General features: G+C 36.3%; 2 protein-coding genes across 2 annotated transcripts; one reads left to right on the top strand and one right to left on the bottom strand.

Moving 5' to 3' along the window:
• Nucleotides 1–376: 376 nt before the first annotated feature.
• On the top strand, nucleotides 377–4,478 carry scamp4 (secretory carrier membrane protein 4). The gene is made up of 7 exons (XM_057326019.1): nucleotides 377–477; nucleotides 868–942; nucleotides 1,062–1,190; nucleotides 1,292–1,448; nucleotides 1,531–1,632; nucleotides 2,963–3,080; nucleotides 3,225–4,478. The coding sequence occupies exons 2-7, from the start codon at nucleotides 936–938 to the stop codon at nucleotides 3,405–3,407; spliced, it is 696 nt and encodes a 231-aa protein (XP_057182002.1). The 5' UTR covers nucleotides 377–477; nucleotides 868–935; the 3' UTR covers nucleotides 3,408–4,478.
• A 116-nt stretch (nucleotides 4,479–4,594) lies between these two features.
• On the bottom strand, nucleotides 4,595–22,806 carry si:ch211-129c21.1 (uncharacterized protein LOC563087 homolog). Its single transcript, XM_057326018.1, has 15 exons — nucleotides 22,673–22,806; nucleotides 17,710–18,024; nucleotides 17,232–17,377; nucleotides 17,081–17,143; nucleotides 16,281–16,379; nucleotides 15,721–15,820; nucleotides 15,383–15,493; nucleotides 14,222–14,373; nucleotides 13,873–14,045; nucleotides 12,953–13,112; nucleotides 12,282–12,504; nucleotides 7,233–7,348; nucleotides 6,966–7,129; nucleotides 6,246–6,298; nucleotides 4,595–6,155 (listed from the first exon to the last, which is right to left on the bottom strand). Exons 2-15 carry the CDS (start codon nucleotides 17,810–17,812, stop codon nucleotides 5,428–5,430), a joined length of 2,391 nt encoding a protein of 796 aa, XP_057182001.1. The 5' UTR covers nucleotides 17,813–18,024; nucleotides 22,673–22,806; the 3' UTR covers nucleotides 4,595–5,427.
• Between the last annotated feature and the right edge of the window lie 269 nt (nucleotides 22,807–23,075).

The raw sequence follows: 23,075 nt of genomic DNA, 5'->3' as shown, positions 1-23,075 counted from the left end.
TTCAACGTTTGTATTTTGAAGTGGATTTTGTGTACATGGCAAATCTGTAATATATTAACATTTAAAATTAAACTGTTATATACAAACGTAATCGTGGGCGTTTGCGTAAAAAGCAATGAATGTCACGTCGCCTTAAACAAAAGCAACATGTAAACTCCCAACTGTACTGTTTACTGGTTTCTGCAAGTAACAGAAAACTGTCATATTTATCTATGGCCACAAGGCAGGGAAACTGGATATGGAATTTATCTAGTCACACGCACAGAGACCACTACTTTTGATAACGTGTGATGGGGGTTGTAGTCCTTAAAGTTACAACTTCCATCCACTGAATTACAAACAGACCGCTACAGAACTACATTTTCCATAAGTGCACCAAAAATATTCCAGTCCGCCACGGGATTGCCAGGATTCAGTGCGGACAGCGGATGCATCCCTATCAAACTCTTTAGCGGTGTTCTGAAATCTTGTCAACATGTATGTAACGTTAACGGAATATAGATCATAAGCAATATTTAATTTTAAAGGTTTTGTTCCTTATACAATCGTCTGAAATGTGCTTCTATGCTGCAGTTATATCTAATAGTATATCAATGCTGGCCTGGCTGTAACGTTACTATGTTGTCAAAACAGCATTACTGTAAAGTTAACATAGGTTTATTATTAATAACGTAACAATAGCAACAGTTGTTTAATGCATTATACGATTAACATTTTATTTACACGCAACGGATGTAATATTACGATATGTGTCTTGTTTACCCTTTTCTACGATTTATAAAAGTTACATTTTTAATCATATAAATGAAGCTTTTGACTGAGTATTACGTATTATCAACTGTTTATCTGTTTAACTGAAATCAACAGTCGATCAGCTCATAAAGAGGAAAGTTCACTTGGATCAGTAACTTACCCACGTTTTCACAAAACTGACAATGACAGGTAAGCTAGATTTGACATTAAATGTATATTGTGTAAATAATAAAAATATATGATCTAAATGTATGTAATGTAAATTCATCATTATACACACAATTTGACCCTCACATTACCATTTTCAGATCGAGCAAATAATTTCCCCCCGCTGCCTAAGTTTCTTCGCATAAAACCATGTTTTTACCAGAACGTGGATGAGGAAATCCCACGACCCCACCAGCAGCTAGTGCGGCGTGTTTACAATCTTTGGATGCGTGAGTAAATAAATGCAAGCCTCACTGCTTATAATTCAGTTTTTCGTTTTAATAAGAAACATACAAACGCACATCTGATGTCTAAACTATTCTTTTTCCAGTGTACTCGATAACACTGTGTGTTAATGTGGTGGCCTGTATAGCCTGGTGGGCCGGAGGGGGGGACGCGATCAACTTTGGCTTTTCGCTCCTCTGGCTTCTGGTTTTCAGCCCATGTAGTTTCACCTGCTGGTTCAGGCCGCTTTATAAAGCTTTTCGGTAAGGAGACCCTGTTCTATACAGAACAAAATGCTAAGGTTGATGTTTTCTTTGATTAAATCGCTTGTTTTCCTCTCCTCAGGGCTGATAGTTCCTTCAACTTCATGGCTTTCTTCTTTGTCTTATTCTTTCAATGTGTTCTTGCTTTCATCCAGTGTCTTGGAATATCCGGTTGGGGTGCGTGGTAAGTATCAATAAATGTTAGTAAAGGCTTTTTGTATCATTTCTGATCTTGGTTTATTTCTGTATGGTTTAATTTGATACCTGTCACCTGTTTTGCTAACTGATATACTAACTTGCTATATATCTCTTATAGTCTCAGTAAATTATAATACTACTCATAATGCATGGTGGTAGACGAGCCATCAGATAAAATGCTATTTCTGACACGCACCCAATTCTTGAAGTGGTTCAAATTTGTTGTCATAAATTCAGTCATCTCCTCTGCAAACAGATTGTAATTATACGATTTATACGGACAATTATAAGATTATAAGAAATAGACAATTATTTTCTTGCGGTTAGTAAGAAAACAGCATACGAAAAATTGAATACACAAACTATAAACCTACATACAAATATTTTCTCTTTTGTCAAAGCACATCCTAGTGAAAAATCTGCAATACCATGCATTATGTATTCTCTATATTTCATAGCTTCCTGGTATATATTTACTTTAAAGCTGCTTTGCAACAGTTTTAAATTGTGAAAAGGGCTGTAGAAATAAAATCGAATTGAATATTCTGCTTCAGTAGACATTTAGGACCTTCTGTAAATAGAGTACAAAACATGAAAATTACGTGTATATAAAATTAATCAAATCTTTAAAAATTGCTATCGTATCAACCCTATAATGATGGCAAATTTAGCTTAAATTATCACTCAGTAGGGTGTTACTCATTTGGAACAAATTTCGGTTTGTGGTTATTGATTGGTTGAAAAGTAGACACTTTTGTAAAAATATAGATTTACTGTCTGTAAAAAGGGTCGAAATTATATTCATTGGCATTACACATTTTAAAGAAAGTTCACATATTTTGTAAACGTCTGAAGTGGGACAGATCGAAATTAATATTAAAAGGGATAGTCAACCTTCAAAATGAAAATTCTGTCATTATATTTACATGCCCTCTTGTCATGTCAAACCTGTATGACTGACTTTCTTCTGCAGAAATGAAAAGAAGATATTTTGAAAAATGTTGTTAACTGAAAACCGTTGGTCCCCATTGACTTAAATTAGTTTTGTGTCCTTACAATAGAAGTCAATGGGGACCAACATTTTTCAAAATATCTTTCTTTGTGTTTTGCAGAAGAAAGAAAGTCATACAGGTTTGACATGACAAGAGGGCATGTAAATATAATGACAGAATTTTCATTTTGAAGGTGAACTATTCCTTTAATGTGTACTTTTATACTAGGTTATTTTATGTTAGTGTTTTTTCATATCTAATAGCATATGCGTGTCATCGAAACATGTTAACTCCTGGTCCGTGTATTTCTTTCTTTCTTCACAGTGGTTGGATCGCCACAGTGGTTTTTTTTGGCAAAAACGTGGTCTCTGCTATATTCATGCTCATCCCTACTGTGCTCTTTACTGTGGACACTGTTTTGATGGCGATTGTTCTCATCAAGGTATGATTTGCACGTGCACACTTTAAACCGTCTATTCATTCGCTTTGCACAATGACTCCAGGGTTAAATAATAATCTAGTTAAAGAATTAAAATGGTGTCAAGAGTGTGGCAAAGTAAGTTTATCATTACTTTTATCCTGAAAGGTTCATCGGCTGTATCGTGGTGGAGGTGGCAGTTTGGAGCGGGCACAGGAAGAATGGAGCACTGGCGTTTGGAAGAACGCCACTGTGAGAGAAGCAGGATTCAATGCCATATCTGAAACCGGCCCCAGTCTCCCACAATACCCTGGTGCTGTGCCCAATTACCCACAGAGCGGCCCGTGGTGAAACCTCTTTTGAACTGTAGATGGTGCCAGAGTGCCACTTGTTGTCTTAACATGAAACAGAGAAAGGCCAATATTATGAATCACTGCATTATGTGCCGAAGACTTTAATAGACTTTTTTTTTTTCACTTTTGTACTATACTTTCCTTTAACATAGCTAAATATATGTTCTAATCTAATATTAATTACCAAAGCATTGCTTGTAGATTCTCGCATGAAAGACATCTTAAGTTACACTTTCATTTTCAAACATGATTTAAGTAGAAGAGGAGGTTTTTCAAAATGGAAATTTGTCATTCTGGGGGAAATTTTAGGCAAACACACCAGTAATATATATATAAACATTTCTTATCTTATTGCTCAGTCAGCTGCTCATTTAAGTCATCTCAATAATTTACATAAAATTCAACAAACACAATTTTGGACAAAGAAGCGATTGTGAAGCATTAATCTCATTTCATCAAAACCTCAGAGGTCTTTTAATCCATTATAGATGCTTACACACAATCACATTACCATTTGAGAGAAAGTGGGGTTTTTTGTGCACAGGACCGATCACATCTGAATATTTTGTCATTTATGGCAGCTTTTCTATTTACCTCATGAAATTAGGTCTTTATTCCTTTCCAGCTTTGCTTCTTGCTTGCTAAACATTCGTTTTTCGATTTCTAAGATTTGTTAGCATGAATTACGTTTTTATACAAAGTGTATTTGCAGCCAAAATATATTTTTCTGACTTGCGCCTTTAACTTGCCAAACATATTGTGCCGAAATGAAGACAGCCTTAATGTTTCATAAAAATTTAGCATGGGTAAAAACCACTAGCTTTCAAGTTTGCCACAAGTGCTACAATTCTATCTGTGGATGTGACTACAGCCTAGTTTTTGCTTATTGCTGTTTTACTACTGGCTTCAGAATATGTATTTCTTTAAATTCCAGTATGTTTTCTTTGTTTAATCTCAGATTAAATGCTTCGAAATGAAGCATTGTTTACACAAAGGTGGCTTGTTGGAGACTATGATCTTTGGTCTGTTTTGTTCAAGATTTGTTTTGTTCAAGATTTCCTTCTACAGAGCCATAGGAGGTGGATTTTGAAACATTCTTCACCTGGACTTGCCTTTAATAATACCGCACCTGCATTAGAAATGTGACTGAATGGCTCAGTAACTGACAGCAGTTAAATAAAAACGTTTTTTTTCAGAATGAAGTCGCTTTTATTTGCATTCATTTAAAAGGCCAGTGCATATTATAACTAATATGGCAGATGTTTGCTCCACATAGTGATGTCACAGCGGTAACACTTAAAGGTCCAGTGTATGAAATTTAGTGGCATCTAGCGGTGATGTTGCAAATTTCAACCAATGGCTCACTCCACCCCTCCCTTTCGAAGCACTATGGTGGCTGACACAGCACTAAGATGATGTCATGTTTTCGCTTCTTTGCCAAATGAGATAAACTACCAAACGCACTCTGTAGAGCAGTTTGTCCGTTTAGGGCTATAGTAGAAACAACATGTCGAATTCCATGTAAGGGACCCTTAGCTCATTCGAAGGTAATAACGCTTCATTATGTAAGGTCTTTATACACCTCTGAAGACATAGTTATGTATTAAATTGCATTTCTGTCAACAGATCCTCCTAAAAATTACACACTGGACCTTTAAGGTTGTAAAGGTGATCTCAATATGAATAGTTTTAAGAATTTGTTTTATACATTTAGAACTAACAATTTGAACATGCACCACTACGTACGCAGCTGATGCTATATGTGTCGCAGACAAGCATCACTCAAATTCTCATTAAAAAACAAAATCTAAAAGATGATTTTGAAGAAAATCAACTCAATTTATTTGTAATAGTAAAAAATAAAGAAATAGTACTATATATTAAATACTGTTTCATTTATGAACAGCAATGTTTTTAATGGACCATAAAGTATTTCTGATATTTTTGAATAGATTTTTTATTTACGTACAAAATAAATAAATAGAAATGATACAAAAGATAGCAAAACATTTATATCCTCAAATTTCAGACTCGTCCGTAATGTACTTAAAAATTTGCGTGTCCATTGGCACGTTCCCATTGGGAGCGTTCCTGTGAAAGTTGGTTGCTTCTACGTCACTGTTCGATGCGAGACGCAACCTGACCGTCTGCGGTTTACCGTCCAAAGAATCATGTTCGGTCCCAACTGTGCACACGTATCCCCTCTCTGTACAATTCCTGGGGGTTTTGCTCGATTGTCTCCCAAAGCACATAAATGGAGATATGTGCCCCATGTACAGATTCCAAATGAGCAGACATCCCATCATAACCGACAACACGGCTAGAGCCACTTGCATCACCACCCACTTACCTTCTCCTGTCTGCGTTTCGGGTCGTGAAGGTTTCCCTTCTAATTCTTGTAAACCCGATGATGTCGTGTAGCTTTCAAGAACGATACCCGAGGTAATCTGTATTTTTTCGGTCACGTCTACTATTGATTTCTCCTGCAGGTCGTAAATGGCCAGCGTCTGGGTGTAGGGTCTTCCCTTGACCCATTCGACTGACGTGCAGGTGTAGCGTCCCGCGTCGGCTGTCAAGGCGTTGTAGATGAGGATGCCGTCGCTGTAGATGGTATACTTCCTGTCGGAGGAGAGCAGCTGCTTCCCAGTGAAGTTCCAGCTTACTTGGGCCAGGTTGGAATCTGGTCGGCATAGCAACCTGATGTTGTTTCCCAGCACAAGGTTTCGGATGTTTGGCTCAGTAGTAACTGGGTACACAGATTTTAGAAAGGTGTTAAATGGAGCCCAGTGATTTAGGTTTTAAGGATATGTTTTTGAAAAAAAAGTGTAATAAATACCTGTTATAGGGCACCGGGTGGCATCTGCATCTTTTAGACTTTGTATTAAATGACTAAAATGCAAAATAATATGTTAGCGGTTAGTGTAAGTTGCTTGTATGAACACATTTATATGAATGCGGAGTCAAGCACGGATCAGATGTGAGAGGTGTTGAAAGGAACGGTTCACACAAAAATTTTATTGAAAAATCTTCAACTTATTGTTCCATACTTGTTCTGTGACACAGAAGGTGTTTTTCATAAAATGAAATTATATAGTGTTTCAAATATAGATAAAAATTACCAGGAAACGCTAGAAATAGTACACAACCAAAAATTTAAGTACGTTTAGTTGAAAATCTATTATGCAGATGTGACATTTTATGTCCTGTTTGTTCTCATAAATAATAAACAAGGTGCCAGGTTTGATGTGAATGATGTGAAAAGCAGGAAAAGTTTCAGTAAAGAACAACTGTCTGCTAGTCACACAAAGATCTCACATGACCTTTTTGTTGCGTTTTGTAGTATTTGTTAGCTTAACAACCCCTGCTTACTGTATGCATTTCAATGTATATGGAAAGGCAACGTGAACCAAATATCTTCAAACGTGTTTTTCAGTGTTAAGAACACAATACGAGGTCGTCCGAATAATACAAATAATGGCAAATAAATAAGGACTATTCTTTCCATGTCAGATTGGACTGGTGTCAGCGAGTATTATGTATAAGACTATGTTCTTACCCATCTGCATCATTAGGTAAACTGGGTAATCTGGAACACCGTTGAGCCGTGGGGTCCCAGGCACAATAAGGGTCTCTGGCCAGAACACAGTCCAGACAGGATATATAGCGACTGCAGTTACTGCTCGGCATTTGAACAACCCCAGACGCAGAGCCTGCATACAACTAAATCAAACACACAATGAAGGTTCACTGTACGGTTTTCACATTACAAATACATTTTTATTGAAATAATTCACATTATAGATCTCACTTGCGTTCTCCTTACCTGACTCTGGTGAAGACGAAGCACATCGACTGGCTCTGCGTTCTGAAAGAGCTTGACTTCCTCAATGACGTGCATTTCTCCGTCATAGTTCACCGCTTTCTGCAAATAACCGTTTTCTGGTGGAAGACAGAAAATTGGGTCACACTTTATATTAGGTGGGCTGAACTGCCATGTACTAACATGAAATACCTGCAAAGCAATAGATTTACTGCTGGATATGTTTGGTTTAGGATTAGGGTTTTGGGGCAAGACTTTAAATGTAATGTCAATGTGCCAATAGGAATGCATTGGCACATAATAAGTAAATGGTATCAAATGGGGAAGTACATTTTTAGTAATGCGACCTACTACGAAGTGCAACTGAAAATTGAACTTTACTGATTTTAAAAGTACAACAAATGCAAATCTTACATTTACTAAGAGAAAAGCACATTCAGTCCAACTTTCTACAAAAAAGCTCAAACAAGTTCAAAGACTCTAATATACCTAACATAATATTATTTTCCTAACCCATTCATGATTCACAATATTAAGAGGCCGTTTACACTATGGGATTACTTTTGCGTCAATAAAAATGAACGCAAACTTTAAAAAAACAAACAAAAATATACAATGAGAAAGAAAAAAAACACTTAATGAAAACAATAAACTCAATTGCAAGAATGCGACATGATTTTCAAATAAACTGCTATTTTTCTTAACAATTTTCTAAATTTCGTTTTTGCAAATAATAGTTTTGAGTTCGCAACTAGATTTTTCATTTGCGCTTTCCGAGTTTTCGTTTACGCTTCTCAAGTTTTCGTTCGCCTTTCTGGCACAAATCTCACGTGTGGGCGGGATTTGTGGCCACTTTACTCTTATTGGTTAGTGAGATTTGGATTGACAGCTCCCTGATCAGGAAGTTGATACTGAAGACAGTGCAGCGGATTAGAGAGCAATCTGCTTGCGGTTTTCTGTATTGTATTGTTTTAGTGTTTGTACTTAAAGGCGGGGTGTCCGATTTCTCTTAGCCGTTGTTAATGTTCAAATCACCAAAACAAACACACCCCTACCCCATCTTTCGCTTTCGTCAGTGCTCGGCTAATGTCCGTCCTGTGCACTGTGCACCTTACTGCCAATTGGCTACAAGGTTGTTTTGGTACTCGGCCCGACTCCGTTGTCTAAAGCGTAATTCGGAAATCGGTTACCCCGACTTTAAATTACGTTCTTATTTTGTTAGTATATTAGCAGGTTTGCCAACTTTCACGCACTTAAAAGTGGGACACACTTCCAGGCTCTATCACACCGTAACAACAAGCCAACATCAAGTAAAGACAGAATAGCTAGCCATATTCACATGCAACTTTACGTGGGTTTAGAGGCCGTCAAGACAGGAGTCTATAATTTATAATTACAATGATATCAGGAAATCGAGATGCCTAGTGAGTTTTGAGGAGATATACAATAAAGTGTTATGCTTCCAGTTCATACTTTTAATTTATAGATTATAATCGTGGTGGCATGTTATGTATTGTTTTTATCTTTAAATGTTTGTTTATATTTTAAGAAGTCTCTCTTCTGCTTTTCTTTAACCTGTTGTATGTAGGTGTGTAAATACATAATGAAATTGTTGTTTGCAAGAGGCAGACTAACATAATAAAACATTCTAAAGGCCTCTAATTGTGTCACCTTATGAATTTGTTTTGTTGTAGCATTTTAAAAAATGTCATTTGAATGTATTGGTAGTGTTTTATGAGGTGTACTTTCTGTGAATGCAAAGAAAGGGGTATAATACTGTACATTCACCATGAGTTTAAAAAGAAAGATACATTACTTTACTTATAAGTGGACTTGGTTCTTTAAAAGGAGACTGCATGCAAGAGCGACATCATCATCCTCCTCCTCAGGTACATTTATGTAACCGAGATAATAAAATCGCTAAAAGTTTTAATCTCTGTACAGTAACTATGCAGCAATGTTTTCATTTAGCACGTTCATTTCTCACAACCCAATAATCTGTAACGTGTCTTTATTGGATGTTATAATACAAGTTGTTCGTTCCTTTTTAAGAAAATAATCTTAATAGTCCATAAAATAATACCTGACAAAAAATATAAAGCACACAATGAACGAGCTAAGTAAAGACAGAATTGCTACTGTACAGGAATAAAACTTTTAGCGATCTTCTTTATTATCTGAATTATATTCATTTACCTGAGGGTGAGGAAGACGCTTGGATCCACACCGCGCATGATTTACCAACTTCAAATACCAATTACTAATATACTAACTAAATAAGAAAGTAGTTTTAAGTACAAACAATAAAGATAACAGCATGCAGATCATTCTCTAAAATTCGTTGCTCTGTACTGTCTTCAGTATCGACTTCGCTATCAATCAAAAGCTCACTAGCCAATCAGGGTAAAGCGGCCATAAGTCCCGCCTACACGTGAGATTTGTGCCAGAGAGGCGAACGAAAACTTGAGAAGCGTAAACAAAAACTCGAAAAGCGCAAATGAAAAATCTAGCAGCGAATTCAAAACTATTATTTGCAAAAACTAAACTTAGAAAATTGTTAAGAAAAATAGCAGTTTATTTGAAAATCATGTCACATTCTTGCAATTGAGTTTATAGTTTTCATTATCAAATTGTTTTCTTTCTTTCTCATTGTATATTTTTGTTCGTTTTTTTAAGTTTGCGTTCATTTTTATTGACACAAAAGTAATCCCATATTACACGAGACCGTTTTCAACTGAAAACGCAAAATAAATTATGCGTTTTGGCTGTCCGTTTACACGGAAACAGCATTTTAGGGGACTGAAAACGCAAACTTTTGAAAACAGGTCTCAAAGTGAAACTTTTTGAAAACGCCGCCGTTTTCGTTTCCATGTAAACTGCAAGACGAAACTTTCTGAAAACGATGACGTCACGCACATGCGTATTACGGGTTCAGTCAGGCGAGTATAGCCAAAACAATATGGCGGCTTCCCTTACTGTGAGCTCTCGCTGCTCGACTATGTATTAACGTTTCCCCAGCAAAATGTGGATTTGCTGCCCCAATAAGACCAGCGGAGACACACTATTTACATTCGCCAGACTTTAAACACTCATATACATCGACCAACGGTATTAAAAAGCACTTTTGCCTTATAACTGTGCATGTGTATGTGCCAAGGCACGTGCTGTTTCTTTACACAACAACATCGCATCCACTGGCCTGGCGTGCACACTACAGCGTTTTTATCAGTTATCCTGGATCCGTGTAAATGCACACCGTTTTGATAACGCTGTCATGTGTACGTGAAACTTCAAAAACGCAAAGGAAAAACTTTTGCATTTTTTATCATGTAAACGTGGCCTTAATATCGCTGCTGTCCTTCTGAAACCTCATATCTCCATGTTTCGTGATTTTTGCCATAAATCATAATTATTAGCAGTGTTGGGTGTAACTAGTTACTAAGTAATTAGTTACTGTAATTTAATTACTTTTCCCTTAAAAAAGTAAAGTAAGGGATTACTCTTATTTGTTCTGTAATTAAATTACAGTTACTTCTGATGTAACTGAATTAAATACTGTGTAATGTATACAATAGTAGAATTGACATTAAAATTCAAAATCTAACTTTAAAATGCATGCATTATTGTATCTTTCTCACATTTGTTATACAATTTCTCACAATTGTACTTTATGTAGTTTTATATGATTTATTTGAATGAATTGAGAGTCGTTTTATGTCTATCCTTGACTCACTTAACTAATCAAGGTTGATATAAGATACAGAAAGTAATTAGTAATAAGTATTTAAATACTTTTTGTAGAGAGTAATTTGTACAGTAATCTAATTACACTATTGAATGTGTAATTAGTAACTAGTAATTTACTTACCCAACACTGATTATTAGTCACCATTTATGTTTGTCACTGGGTTTTGCAAATATCTAACCAATATAAAGTATTAAAAAGTGCTTGTCAACTTTCACGACACAGTATTTAATCACTTAAAAAGAACAGCAAATTTGGACAACAGAGGTTTCGGAAACACAGCGACGATTCAGTATTTAAAACCTGAAATACATGTAAACACACAATTGCTGTAACATTAATGTTTGCTTGTATTATAAGCTACACACACAAACATAAAAGTGTAATTTTTACAGTTGTCAACACGTTTTGTATTACTTTGTATTACAATACAAAAAAACATGTCGTCCGGAACACCAGGAGCTGTCTGCCAGATGACGTGTTTAGTTGACACATCGGCTTTTGACAAATAAACATGCATTTCTCAGTTAAAGGCAGGGTGTCCGATTTTCGAATTACGCTTGTTTAGACAAAGTCGGGCCGAGTACCAAAACAACCTTGTAGCCAATCAGCAGTAAGGTGCACAGTGCACAGGACGGACATTAGTCGAGCCAAACGCTGACAAAAGCGAAAGATGGGGGTAGGGGTGTGACTGTTTTGGTGATTTGAACATCAACAACGGCTAAGAGAAATCAGACACCCCACCTTTAAGGTAACACGGAGAAAAGATAAACATTGTTTTTATCATACTGAACTTAATAATAATTATTATTATTTCTATAACAATAATTATATCAGTATTAATAATTCTATGATTATTTGTTAATTGAAATAACTATTTGGTGAATTGTCATCATAAAACGATACTGTAAATACTGTCCATAAAGAAAAAACACCAGATGTCAGCACATTGCACAACACTGTTAAACAAAGCACAAGCGTTTGGAATTTTGGCCTTGGTCCATAAAGTTGTTATATAATTACTGTTGATTTGCATTGAGTTCAGTGTTTGCATTTCTCATGCACAGAGAGTCTTGTATGTTGTGCACGAGACAGCAACCGATCTGTTTTTTGTCCATACGATTCCATATATAGCTTAAACACAATACAAAATAAAAACAAACAAATTCTGCATTGTTTGCCAGTCTCTTTGCAGACAGCTCAAAACAAAGTACAATTAACATTCCAGTGAATGAGTGTTTACACGCACACCCTCTAACTGACTATTAATGGCTGTTTTGCCCTGGAGGCTGACAGGAACATCTCACCTGTGCCGATAAACATCACAGGATAGGACTGTCCGTCCAAAGCAGTTACGTGGTCTACGACAAGGCGGGTCAGCGACGGCCCTCTGTTGACCAGCAGGGGCTTGCCCGTGATCGGACGGACGGCGTCGTCCATGAGCGGCCGGTCCCGGATGAACTGTAGGGTTTTGTCGGGTAGATCCAGCGAGCGCTCTATTCCCAGACTCCTCGCTGCGTTGTTGATGCACTGTGTGAAGATGTGCGGAGAGATAAAGACATTTGAGATCATTTGCTGTGTTTTAGTGCAAGTAACTTCAATTTAATGGAAAACACACCATGAAAAAAATAGTAAGATGCCTTTTTTAACAGGTATTAATTTCAATACTTCGTGAAAATATAGGTTTATATTGAGTAATTGCAGAATCTATTTTTTTTGTTCATGTTGTGTTATTGTAATAAAATTAAAAAAGGAATGAAAACAAAATAAATAAAAAAGATAGAAAAAATACAATGAAAAGACCATAAAGTACTACAGTACTTTAGTAGTTTTATCATTTGCTGTTTATATTAAGGAATGGTAGAATGTAATTTATTATTTTTTTACTTTATTCTCTTTTATTTCTGTTTATGTTGCGCTTTTGTAATAAAATTAAAAATGATAAAAATTAAAATAAATATGTGAAAAAAATACTCACATCTCCTGGTCGAGGGACAGGAATCTCTCCACTGTATGTGACCCACTTCACATCAGACGTTTCCACGGTTACCGGCGTCTTAAATTTGCCACGAGAGAAAACCTCGCTAATATCGGTCACATTGTACGCACATATCGCCGAGGTCTGGTCTGTTGTGCTCCTACACACACACACACACACACACACACACACACACACACACACACACACACACACAATTAACACAATCTTCAATAGTCCAAGCATGTATTTTGCAGGGTTAAAGTGACTGGACACAGTGACTAAATGGGTGAGGCGTCAGTCTGTCCCCCTTTAATTATTATTGCTGCAATGAAAGAGTCTGTCTCACCTGTGACTCGTGTCTTTTACCTGCTCATACCAGCAGTGCTTCATAGACTACAGCTGTTTCACTGTGAGTTATATTGACGTGTATACTGTGACTATTCATATGTTATATTGAGGTATATGAATCAGTTTAGACAAAAAGTACGAAATTAAAGGATGATCTCTATATAGAGAGAGAAGTTGATCTAGTTTGTGTTGGGTAGACAGGAAGCAGAAAACAAATTTTTAATTTCTTTTTGTAGTCTAAACAGAAAAAAAGATTATAATACAAAATCAGATTCTGCCTCTCTATCGCCATCTCTGTTTGAAACATAGAAATGCAGATTTCTTAAATTTAAAAAAAATGTATTGAAGTCAAATGATGTCAAACTGAAATTTTCTGCTCAAGTTATACATTTTAATTATTAACCTTGCCTATGTAAATCAGCAGTTTTGATCACCAATTTTTATGTACCTGCTCAATAACAAATCTGTGTATTAGTTGCCAAAAGTTACGGATTGCAGCTTTAATAATTTGCAACAAAAAACTGTCCAATTTAACTAAAAATCTGGTAGTTTCACTGGACGAAACTTACGATTGAGATGTAAAGATGGCGTAAAAGATGCTGTTCCTCCATTTCTTGTGGCGCGCGTGGAAAACGTCCTGTATGATGTAAGGCAGGCTGGGCTCAGGGACAGAACAGTCTAAACGCGCCTTCAAAAATGATGTCCATTTCCTCTGGAGTGTCCTCTGGCCACCCATGTCTCCCTGCACAACATAAACTAAGTTTAGAGGTATAAACATATTCAATCCTTCAGCACATTCTGTCAGTGCACTGGGAGTAAATGCTATAATGCCACAGAACCAAAATATAAACACACAAAAAGCTAAGCTGTGGCTGTAAAGACTAAACCATGTGTAACGGGTAAAGAGATTTCAGAGACCTTGCAGACTTTGGCGACGCGAGACACCAGCAGCTTGCTGTAGAAGTCGTATTCTATGGCGTTCTCGTTGAAGAACATGTAGATTTTGTCATCGTCGCCCTCAGGACTATTCTCGCTTTCGGGTACCACGTCCATGTAGATGAAGTTTGGCTCTTGAGAAGATTGAGGAAACAATGTATTATAAGCACTTGTGTATGATGTTTCGTCGAGTTGTTTTAAACATCAGTTACATTTTTTATATTTGAATTAGATGCTATATTAAGTAGGAAAATGTTAAAACAACAATTAAAGCTGCAATCCGTAACTTTTGCTTCTATATCGCCATCTCGGTTTAAAACATAAAAATGCAGATTACTTTACGCGCTTATCTTTACGTATTAATCTTACGTCTTTATGTTTACTTGAAGTCAGATAAAGACAGCTCAACATACTCAGCTCAACATATATTATTATAATTTTACCATTGCGAAGCAAAGAAAGGTAAGGAGACGATTTTAAACACAGATTTTTATGTACTTGCATAACTGATTTTTTTATTTTTAACAATATTTTTTATTTTTAAATAGCTGTAAGGCCTATTTTCTTTGGATTAAGTAGAAATAGTAGTTAGATGCTTTTTACTTATAAATAGTGGCAGATAACGTTACTATTTGCACCTCAGTATTGTTGTGCATGAAACATTATGCAATAATAACAGACAGTAAATCATTATATTTATAAAAATTATTAAAATGATGGCAACTTATTGAGATATTAAAGCCCTATACCTACCCCTAACCTTACCCTAAACCTAAAGTTTATGAATAAAAATGAATTTTAGGTCTTAAATCAATTTTATTGAAAACAAATGCCTTTATGATCTGTAAAGTAATAAAAAAAGGTTACAGAAGGTTTTCAGCAGGATTAGAACCCCAGTCTCCATGCCGCGCTACACAGACTTTACACTTTATGCCACTGGAGTCGCTGTTTGAAATGGCGTCAATCTTACACTTTCTCTATTCCAATCACATATTGGTGGGCGGAGCTAGTGTAAATAGTCTCTGCCAACAAGGCGGGCTATTTGTACTCAGTGTAAATAGACACTACGAATTTCTTTTGATGACGTCACTTTCTGTGTCATTTTTTGGATGTAGTCACTTCCTGTCATAATTTCTGACCTACCATTAAGCCATGAGCTCTTGATCACTGTGCGCAGTGAAACGGGAGAGTTACGAAGTATAACCGGCTCAGATCCCAGAAAGTTATATGACGTGGCTGAATACAATTCTTGATCTGTGAAAGAAATAATACATTTAGGGGAAATCTAGAAACAAAAAAAACGCTAAACCACCCCTAAACCACGGCTCCTACAAACCCACACATCCCAGTCATACATTCAGTGTGAAACATTTACATTAATGCATTTGGCAGTTATGACCTCACATAACTTAGTGTCGCAAGTGCCATGACTTACCAGCTGAGCAACAGAAACCTGTTTTAGTCAATAAAGTAATACATACCAATCATGACGGAAGAGGATCTCTGGAAGGGATCGAACGGGCATTTCCCTCTTCCCTCCTCCTGCTTCTCCTCTAGTTTCAGCTGTCCGTCACCGTACGTCTGTTCAAACAAACACTATGAACACACGGCTCTCAACATTTTGTCTGTTGTTTGTAACAGAGTGCCATCAATGCTTGTTTGAACGCATTAAATTTGATGTTCCTCATATCAGTGAAGCAGAGGATTATGAAATATAAATACACACACGCAACACATCAAGGGCAATGTGGACTGTCTGTACAGTGAGAAATGTGACTTTACGTGGGTACCATCTACCACTGTTCTCTGATGTATGCCATGGTATGGTGTGATTGACATATTCATACTGTATATCATGGTATTAACGTGGTACTCCAAGGCAATTTAAAGAACACTATAGTAGTACTATAACCATAGATAGATGCCTAAAAACATGACTGTATGAGTAAGTAATTGCAAAACAAACTGTTTTCTTTTTGTTTTGATTTTCTGTTTGTTTGTTTTGGTGTCCCGTTATCTGGTCTGGTCACATGTCACTTACTATGTAATCACAGGTGGGGTTAAAGGCATTTGTACCACACACGTACATCACGCTGTCGTTCATTTGATGCAGCATCCGGATGTAGTTATGACAGTCGATCTGAAATTTATAATCGACAAATGATCAACAAATAATAAAATGACTAAAGATAATTCAATAAACATTCTTTTTATTTTTCAATGTTTTTTCATGTATGATATAAAAATTTTTTACAAAAGAGTGGATACATGAAATACTTCTGAAATGTATTTATTTTATATAAACATTTTATATAATGTTAGATTTAGAAGTCTGTCCCTAGTTTTCCTTAAGTGAATGAAAGTTTTTATTCAAATTACAGGTGGTATTGACAAATTTGGAGAGGGTCGCAATAGCGAGCCAAATAGAAATTTACGCTAGTTTCAACTCTTTGTGTATTACATGCACCATGTACATATATGATAAAGGGATAGTTCGCCCAAAAATGTCATCATTTACTCACGCTGTCGTCATTTCAAACCTGTATGACTTTCATTCTTCTGCAAAACACAAAAGAAGATATTTTGAAGAATGTTGGTAACCAAACAACTGCAGTATCCATTGACTTGCATTGGTTTTCTGTCCATACAATAGAAGTCAATGGGTACCGCAACATTCTTCAAAATATATTTTTCTACGTTCTGCAGAAGAATGGAAGTCATGCAGATTTAAAATGACAAGAGGGTGAGTAAATGACAGAATTTTCGTTTTTGGGCGAACTATCCCTTTATAGTGTATTTATGCGTTTATGTGTCTGCAAGCACAAGGCTGAGTTTACTCACATCAGGGTGTTTTCCTTTAGAGATGCACTCCTGTTGTTTCTCCTCTGTCACTTTCCACAGAACCTGATGGGTGGGGACATCCAAAAAACATGATGTTCTGAATTTTGTTACATTGCTTCCAAATATCAAGGGAAGAGACTCAAAACAACACCTTAGACTTGGCAACCGAGATATCGTTTATATCCAGGGCGTATACGGCCTCCCTCGCTCCCAACATCAGCAAGCCCAAATCCTCTCGAATTAGCATTGTGGAGTAATTCCAAATCCCTTTCTCTTTAAATGTGATCGCATGGTTATCTAAGGGCGATAAAAACACAAATGCATGCAGATTTATCATCAATCTGAAGCCAAGCATTACATAAAGAGGAAAATACTTTAATATTAAAAACAACACTGCAACAACTAGACCATATGTTGGCTTACCCAGAAAAATACTGTACATTTTTGGCATGTGATTTCACTTAAAACCTCAAAATTTAAAATTGCATTACCAAAAGCTTATTTCGAAACCAAGTTGTGGAGAATTCAATCTATTCATAAAGATAGACAATCTTTATGAATAACTTGTATAACTGGAAATAGCTGCCCAGTCGTTGACTTTGACATAACTAGATGAACAAGAATCGTACCTTCATATTCAACGGTTTTTCGGGGGGTGAGATTGTTGTGCGCGCTGTAGGCACACGCCACTAAGACTCCATGTAGGATGATGAGGACAAACAATGCAGACATGGCTTTGTTCTTACGTCTTGAAAATAACTAATAAGTAAATGTATCTCTACTTTTTAATAAAGGCTTTCGTGTCATGTTTCGGTGCGTTGGGTTAAGTCGGTGTGAGTTTCCAACATGCACGCTTGTTGTTTATGTGCTTTCGTGGGAATGGATGGTAATCCATGGCGCTAGATGCTCAACGATGTTGAACTCATTTGCTTGGCTGTCTACATCTGTAAAGACAAAAGAAACATTTATTAAAGTGACAGTTCGCCCTGAAATAAAAATTGGCATCATGCAGTCATCCTTGTGTAGTTTAAAACCTGTTCTTTAGTGGAACACAAAAGAAGATATTTCGAGAAATCCCTCAGTGGTTTTGTGTCCATGCAATGAAAGTCAACGGGAGTCAATGTTGTTTGGTTTTCAACGTTCTGTGTTCTGCACAACCAGGAATTACAAGATTAAGCACCTGTGCATTTACCTCCTTTACCTAAACGTCCATCTCAACGTGTTTAACACGAGCAAATTCTACAGCGAGTCATTGTTTTCTCACAAACAGTCTCAGATCACAGTAATAATGTGCACTCCAGAGGTTAAAAACAAGAAAGGCGACCCGTTTTCCCTCCCAGTTGGGGTTGGAGGTGTGCAGCGACTTAAAACACAGCAGGCTGGGGCATGTCGGGGATCGGGCTGGAAGGATACCTGAAATTGCTGATGCCTTAAGGTAAACCTTGTTTCCACGAGGCAGCGCGAAGTAATTCACACAACGTTTGAGATGTTTACATTCCGAAGAGACTCTTGAACGTTACGCTGGATTGAGAGTTGAGCAAGAGCTGAATGTTTAGAAATAATAAATAACAGATTGCAGTCCTTTATCTACACATATTAACTACACACATTAACTTGTGTGTACATATAGTAAACATGTAACGCATTACAATAAGGTTGTATTTGTTAACATTAGTAAATGCATTAGCTAACAATAAACAATATAGTTTTATAAATCTTTGTTAATGTTAGTTAATGTCAATATACAATTGTTCATCTTATTTTATTGTGCATTAACTAATGTTAACAGACACAGACGTTTTGTTCATTGTTAGTTCATATAAACTAATGCACAAACTAATGTTGACAAATACAACGTTATTGTAAAGTGTTACCAGTTAATATAGTCATATCAAATCATTTTATTAAGTGTGTTGCTATGCAGCGCAGTCGCGTCGTGAAGACGTTTTGACTGTTTGTCTTGGGGGGGGGTGTTGGTTACTGTAACTATGCTTGACTATGGTATTTTTAGTAAAACCACAGTAACCATTGTCTCTCTATAGGAACCTATGATGTTTGTAGTTAAACTGTGCTTATTCAAATGGTGATCAACCTGCCAAAAAAAACACTGTTACAATTAAACATTTGTTATATATTTTATTCATAATACTAGGGTGTTGCCTTGCAGTTGCTAAGATGTTATACGTATTTGTTCTGGGGGGTTGTTTCTTGCTCAAGACAGAAGAGCCCACCCAAGGGTTTTATCCTCTGGTCCCAAAATATCACAGTTAAGCTCCCTTATTTAAATGAAATCAACAGGACTTTTTTCAACGAATTAAAATTGTAAGTCATGCAAATGTAACAGCACAACAGGAAACTCAATTTAAGTATTATTAAAGGGGTAATTCACATTCACAGTCATCATTTACTCAACCTCCAGTTGTTCTTAACTTGTGTCAAGTTTGTTGTTCTGCTGAACACACAGAAAGATATTTGGAAGAATGTTTGTAACCTAACAGTTCTGGGGCACTATTGACTATTTTACAAAAAAACTACTATGGTAGTTAATAGTGCCCCAGAACTGTTCGGTTACATTCTTCCAAATAGATTTTGTTTTCAACAAAACAAAGAAATGAATACAGGTTTGTAACAACTTGAGGGTGAGTAAATGATGACAGAATTTTCATTTTTGTGTGAACTATCCCTTTAATATCAATAGCACAGTGTAAGATGAGTTTAATACTTAAAGTATTAAGCTCATAAAATATGTTTTAATACCTAAAACGCATCTACAAATGACAATGGTCACTTAAAGGGATACTTCACCTGAAAATGGAAATTCTGTCATCATTTACTCACCTTCCAGTTGTTCCAAATCTGTATTCATTTCTTTGTTCTGATGAACACAGAGAAAGATATTTGGAAGAATGCTTATGACCAAACAGATCTTGACTCCAAAATACAATGGTAGTCAAAAGTGCTCCAGAACTGTTTGCTGTCCAACATTCTTCAAAATGTCTTCTTTTGTGTTCAGTAATTTTTCCTACTATGGGAGTCAATGGGGGGCAAGATCTGTTTGGTCACAAGCATTCTTCCAAATATCTTTCTCTGTGTTCATCAGAACATAGAAATGTATACAGATTTGGAACAACTCGAAGGTGAGTAAACGATGACAGGATTTTCGTTTTTGGGTGAAGTATCATGTTTAAAACTTCACAGTTCCAGCACCTGAACTTCTTTTAAGGACACTAAAAGAAAAAAGTAGAACATACAATTTTCCTCACTTTTGACTCATTTGCCTACTCAAACTCAGAACAGTTGCACTGGTTAGTCAACTAAGCTTCAGGGAAGAAAGGGAGTAAAATGAATCATCGAGTTCACTGATGTATAAGCAGTAAGCACTGCTCACTGGTGGACTTGTTATTACTCATACCCTTCAAAAGTTTGTTAATCAAACGAATCACTGCCGACTCCAACTCAGAGTAATAACTCACCAGACTGTCCTCCTCCCCCCACCGTTCACAGTCCCATACGGATAAAAAGCACAATATATTTGCTTTTCCGGCTTCCGTTATGTGTTGCTTCACAATGCGATTAGTCTTTCAAAGTTTTACATTAAACTAACATACAGAAAAAGCTTAAAGTCAATTGTGTAATTATGCTAAAATGCTTCATATGATCATATCATAGCTTAATATGCTCACAGAAATGTATTTGATAACCTTGAAAGTGTTACATTGTGTTGATATTAAAACATTCTTTCGATTAATGGTGTGACTTTGGAGTGGGGTGTATCCGTTTTCCGAACAATGGAAGACGAAGGCATGTTTAGGAAAATTTCTGTATTATTTCTGATCATGCCAATGGTGCCGAGGAGACATTTTGTCTTTAAAAAAATGCTGTAAAATGTGTCCTTATACAGTATGTGTACATTCGACTAATAAATGTTCAAAGGTCAAGCAGACAGTAAAAAAACTCTCTTGAAAAGCTATCATCACCCTATGCTCAAAACTAGACGCCTTTTTGTAATGAACTGTCTGATAAGAGCGGTTTATCACGATTCAGACAATGTGACTTGCGGTACAATGGTTTAGTTTGCAACAACATGCTTTGTTATTCATTAACCTGTGCTTTCCTCTGACACTCCATGTGTCACGCATATTGTGAAACGCTCTTTTTATGTTGGAAAACACGCCCAGTTTATAGGGTTAGGCTTTTGTTCGTTCAATTTGATGAAACAAATAGGTTTATTATTGTGAATGCATTGAAGGTAAAAGGTTTAGAGAAAAGATACAGCGCTTTGTAGAACCTCACAAAAGGTGCGAGGATGCCGATACAGTCTTTATTTTGTGAACTAAGAAAATAACAAAAACGTATTTAGGCCGTGTAAAGTACACATGCATCGTATGAAGATCTGGGTAAACATATGGGCGTGAAAATGCAACATTCCCTTCTTACATTCGGGCAAGTCAAAGCAAGACTTTACAGCATGAGTATGAGTGGCTGTTGAGTTGGTCTTGTGTTTACCATAATTCGTCACTTAAACAGTGGCACCAAATTCATTCACACTTAAAATGGATGAATTTTGTAGCACAGGTTGCAACAAATGAAATCGGGTGTCATCTGCAAACAAATGTTACTAAAACTAACATTTTCTGATGCATTTTTTTTCAATTACTTTGAACCACCAGGTCTCAACATTTGTAGTAGATCAGTCTCTCAACATAAAAAAATTGGGACGTCTCTCTAATCTGACACACCCATTTCAAGTTGCATAATACTCTGTTTATGAGTTAAACCAGGTGCTTGGTTAGAGAAGCATCCACATTTTTCGGGGGTCCTCCAGGAACAGGTTGGGGAACCAATGTAGTAGATGCATTCAATTATTTGACTTCAGATTCATAAGGGTGGCAAAGCCTAGTAACCATGTTTTTTCATCTCATTTTTTTCTCATCTTTTGAACACTATTTTCAATATGCATCCGTTTCTCTAAAACAATAGCATCTGATATTACGTTTATTTTTTAAATGCAATGGCATTCAACCAGAATGGCTTTGATATATTTATATATAAGCGAACGCATGATGGAATAACAGATATACCCTTGTTAAAATGAATCGTGGTTTACTAAAGGTAATCATAGTTCTACCATGATTTTGTAATAAAACTATGGTAATAAAACACATTTTTTCACGTGTACACATTTTTTAAAGGTTCACAATGATGTCCAAGCCAATAACCACATCAATACATTATATCATAACAGTAATTGCATGTTTTCTCTATACTTTGAGAACCTTTGTACTCATGTTATAATAATATGTATTTATCTAAAACAATAACAAATGGTGAGAAACTTAATTTAATATTTATAGCATTCAAATTGTGTGTGGGTGGTTTTACTACAGCAATACCAATTGTGATCCATCTACTAAAAACAAAGCTACTTTTCTTTTACAGTAATAAAACCATTGGGTCTTTTAACTCGTTTGAGAAAAACGTAGTGCTCAATTTAAATACCCAGTTCACACATTGTAAATTAGGTCTTATATTGTGCTTAAATTTGGCTCAACTAAATGATCTCGGTTCAGAATAAAACATCACGTAACTCACCGGAGATGTCTGAAATGCCCCTCTGACGTCTGAATTAATGTCGATCCTCATGAAATTGTGGACTCAGCATGAAGGGAGTGCCGCAAAGCACGACCACAACTTATCTGCTCTGTGTGTGTGTGTGTGTGTGTGTGTGTGTGTGTGTGTGTGAAGATTTCACAAGCGGAAAGCCGACGCACACCTGAGGGCGTGACGTAACACCGCGCAGGTGACGTCTCATTACAGCGCAACGGTGCTTGATGCTTATGAAACATAAGTTCCTGTTGTCAACACAAGTTGTCGTTTAAGGTAAGATTCACATTTAATTAATATTAGGTAATATTATTTAATTCATGTTTATTAGTATTTAACGATTTATTTATATTAATCGGCACACACTAGAGTGAAATTGAGTGAAATGTTT

Source organism: Triplophysa rosa, linkage group LG25 (genome assembly GCF_024868665.1).
Source record: "Triplophysa rosa linkage group LG25, Trosa_1v2, whole genome shotgun sequence".
Taxonomy (NCBI): Eukaryota; Metazoa; Chordata; class Actinopteri; order Cypriniformes; family Nemacheilidae; genus Triplophysa; species Triplophysa rosa.
This window is presented reverse-complemented; position numbering and strand designations above follow the sequence as displayed.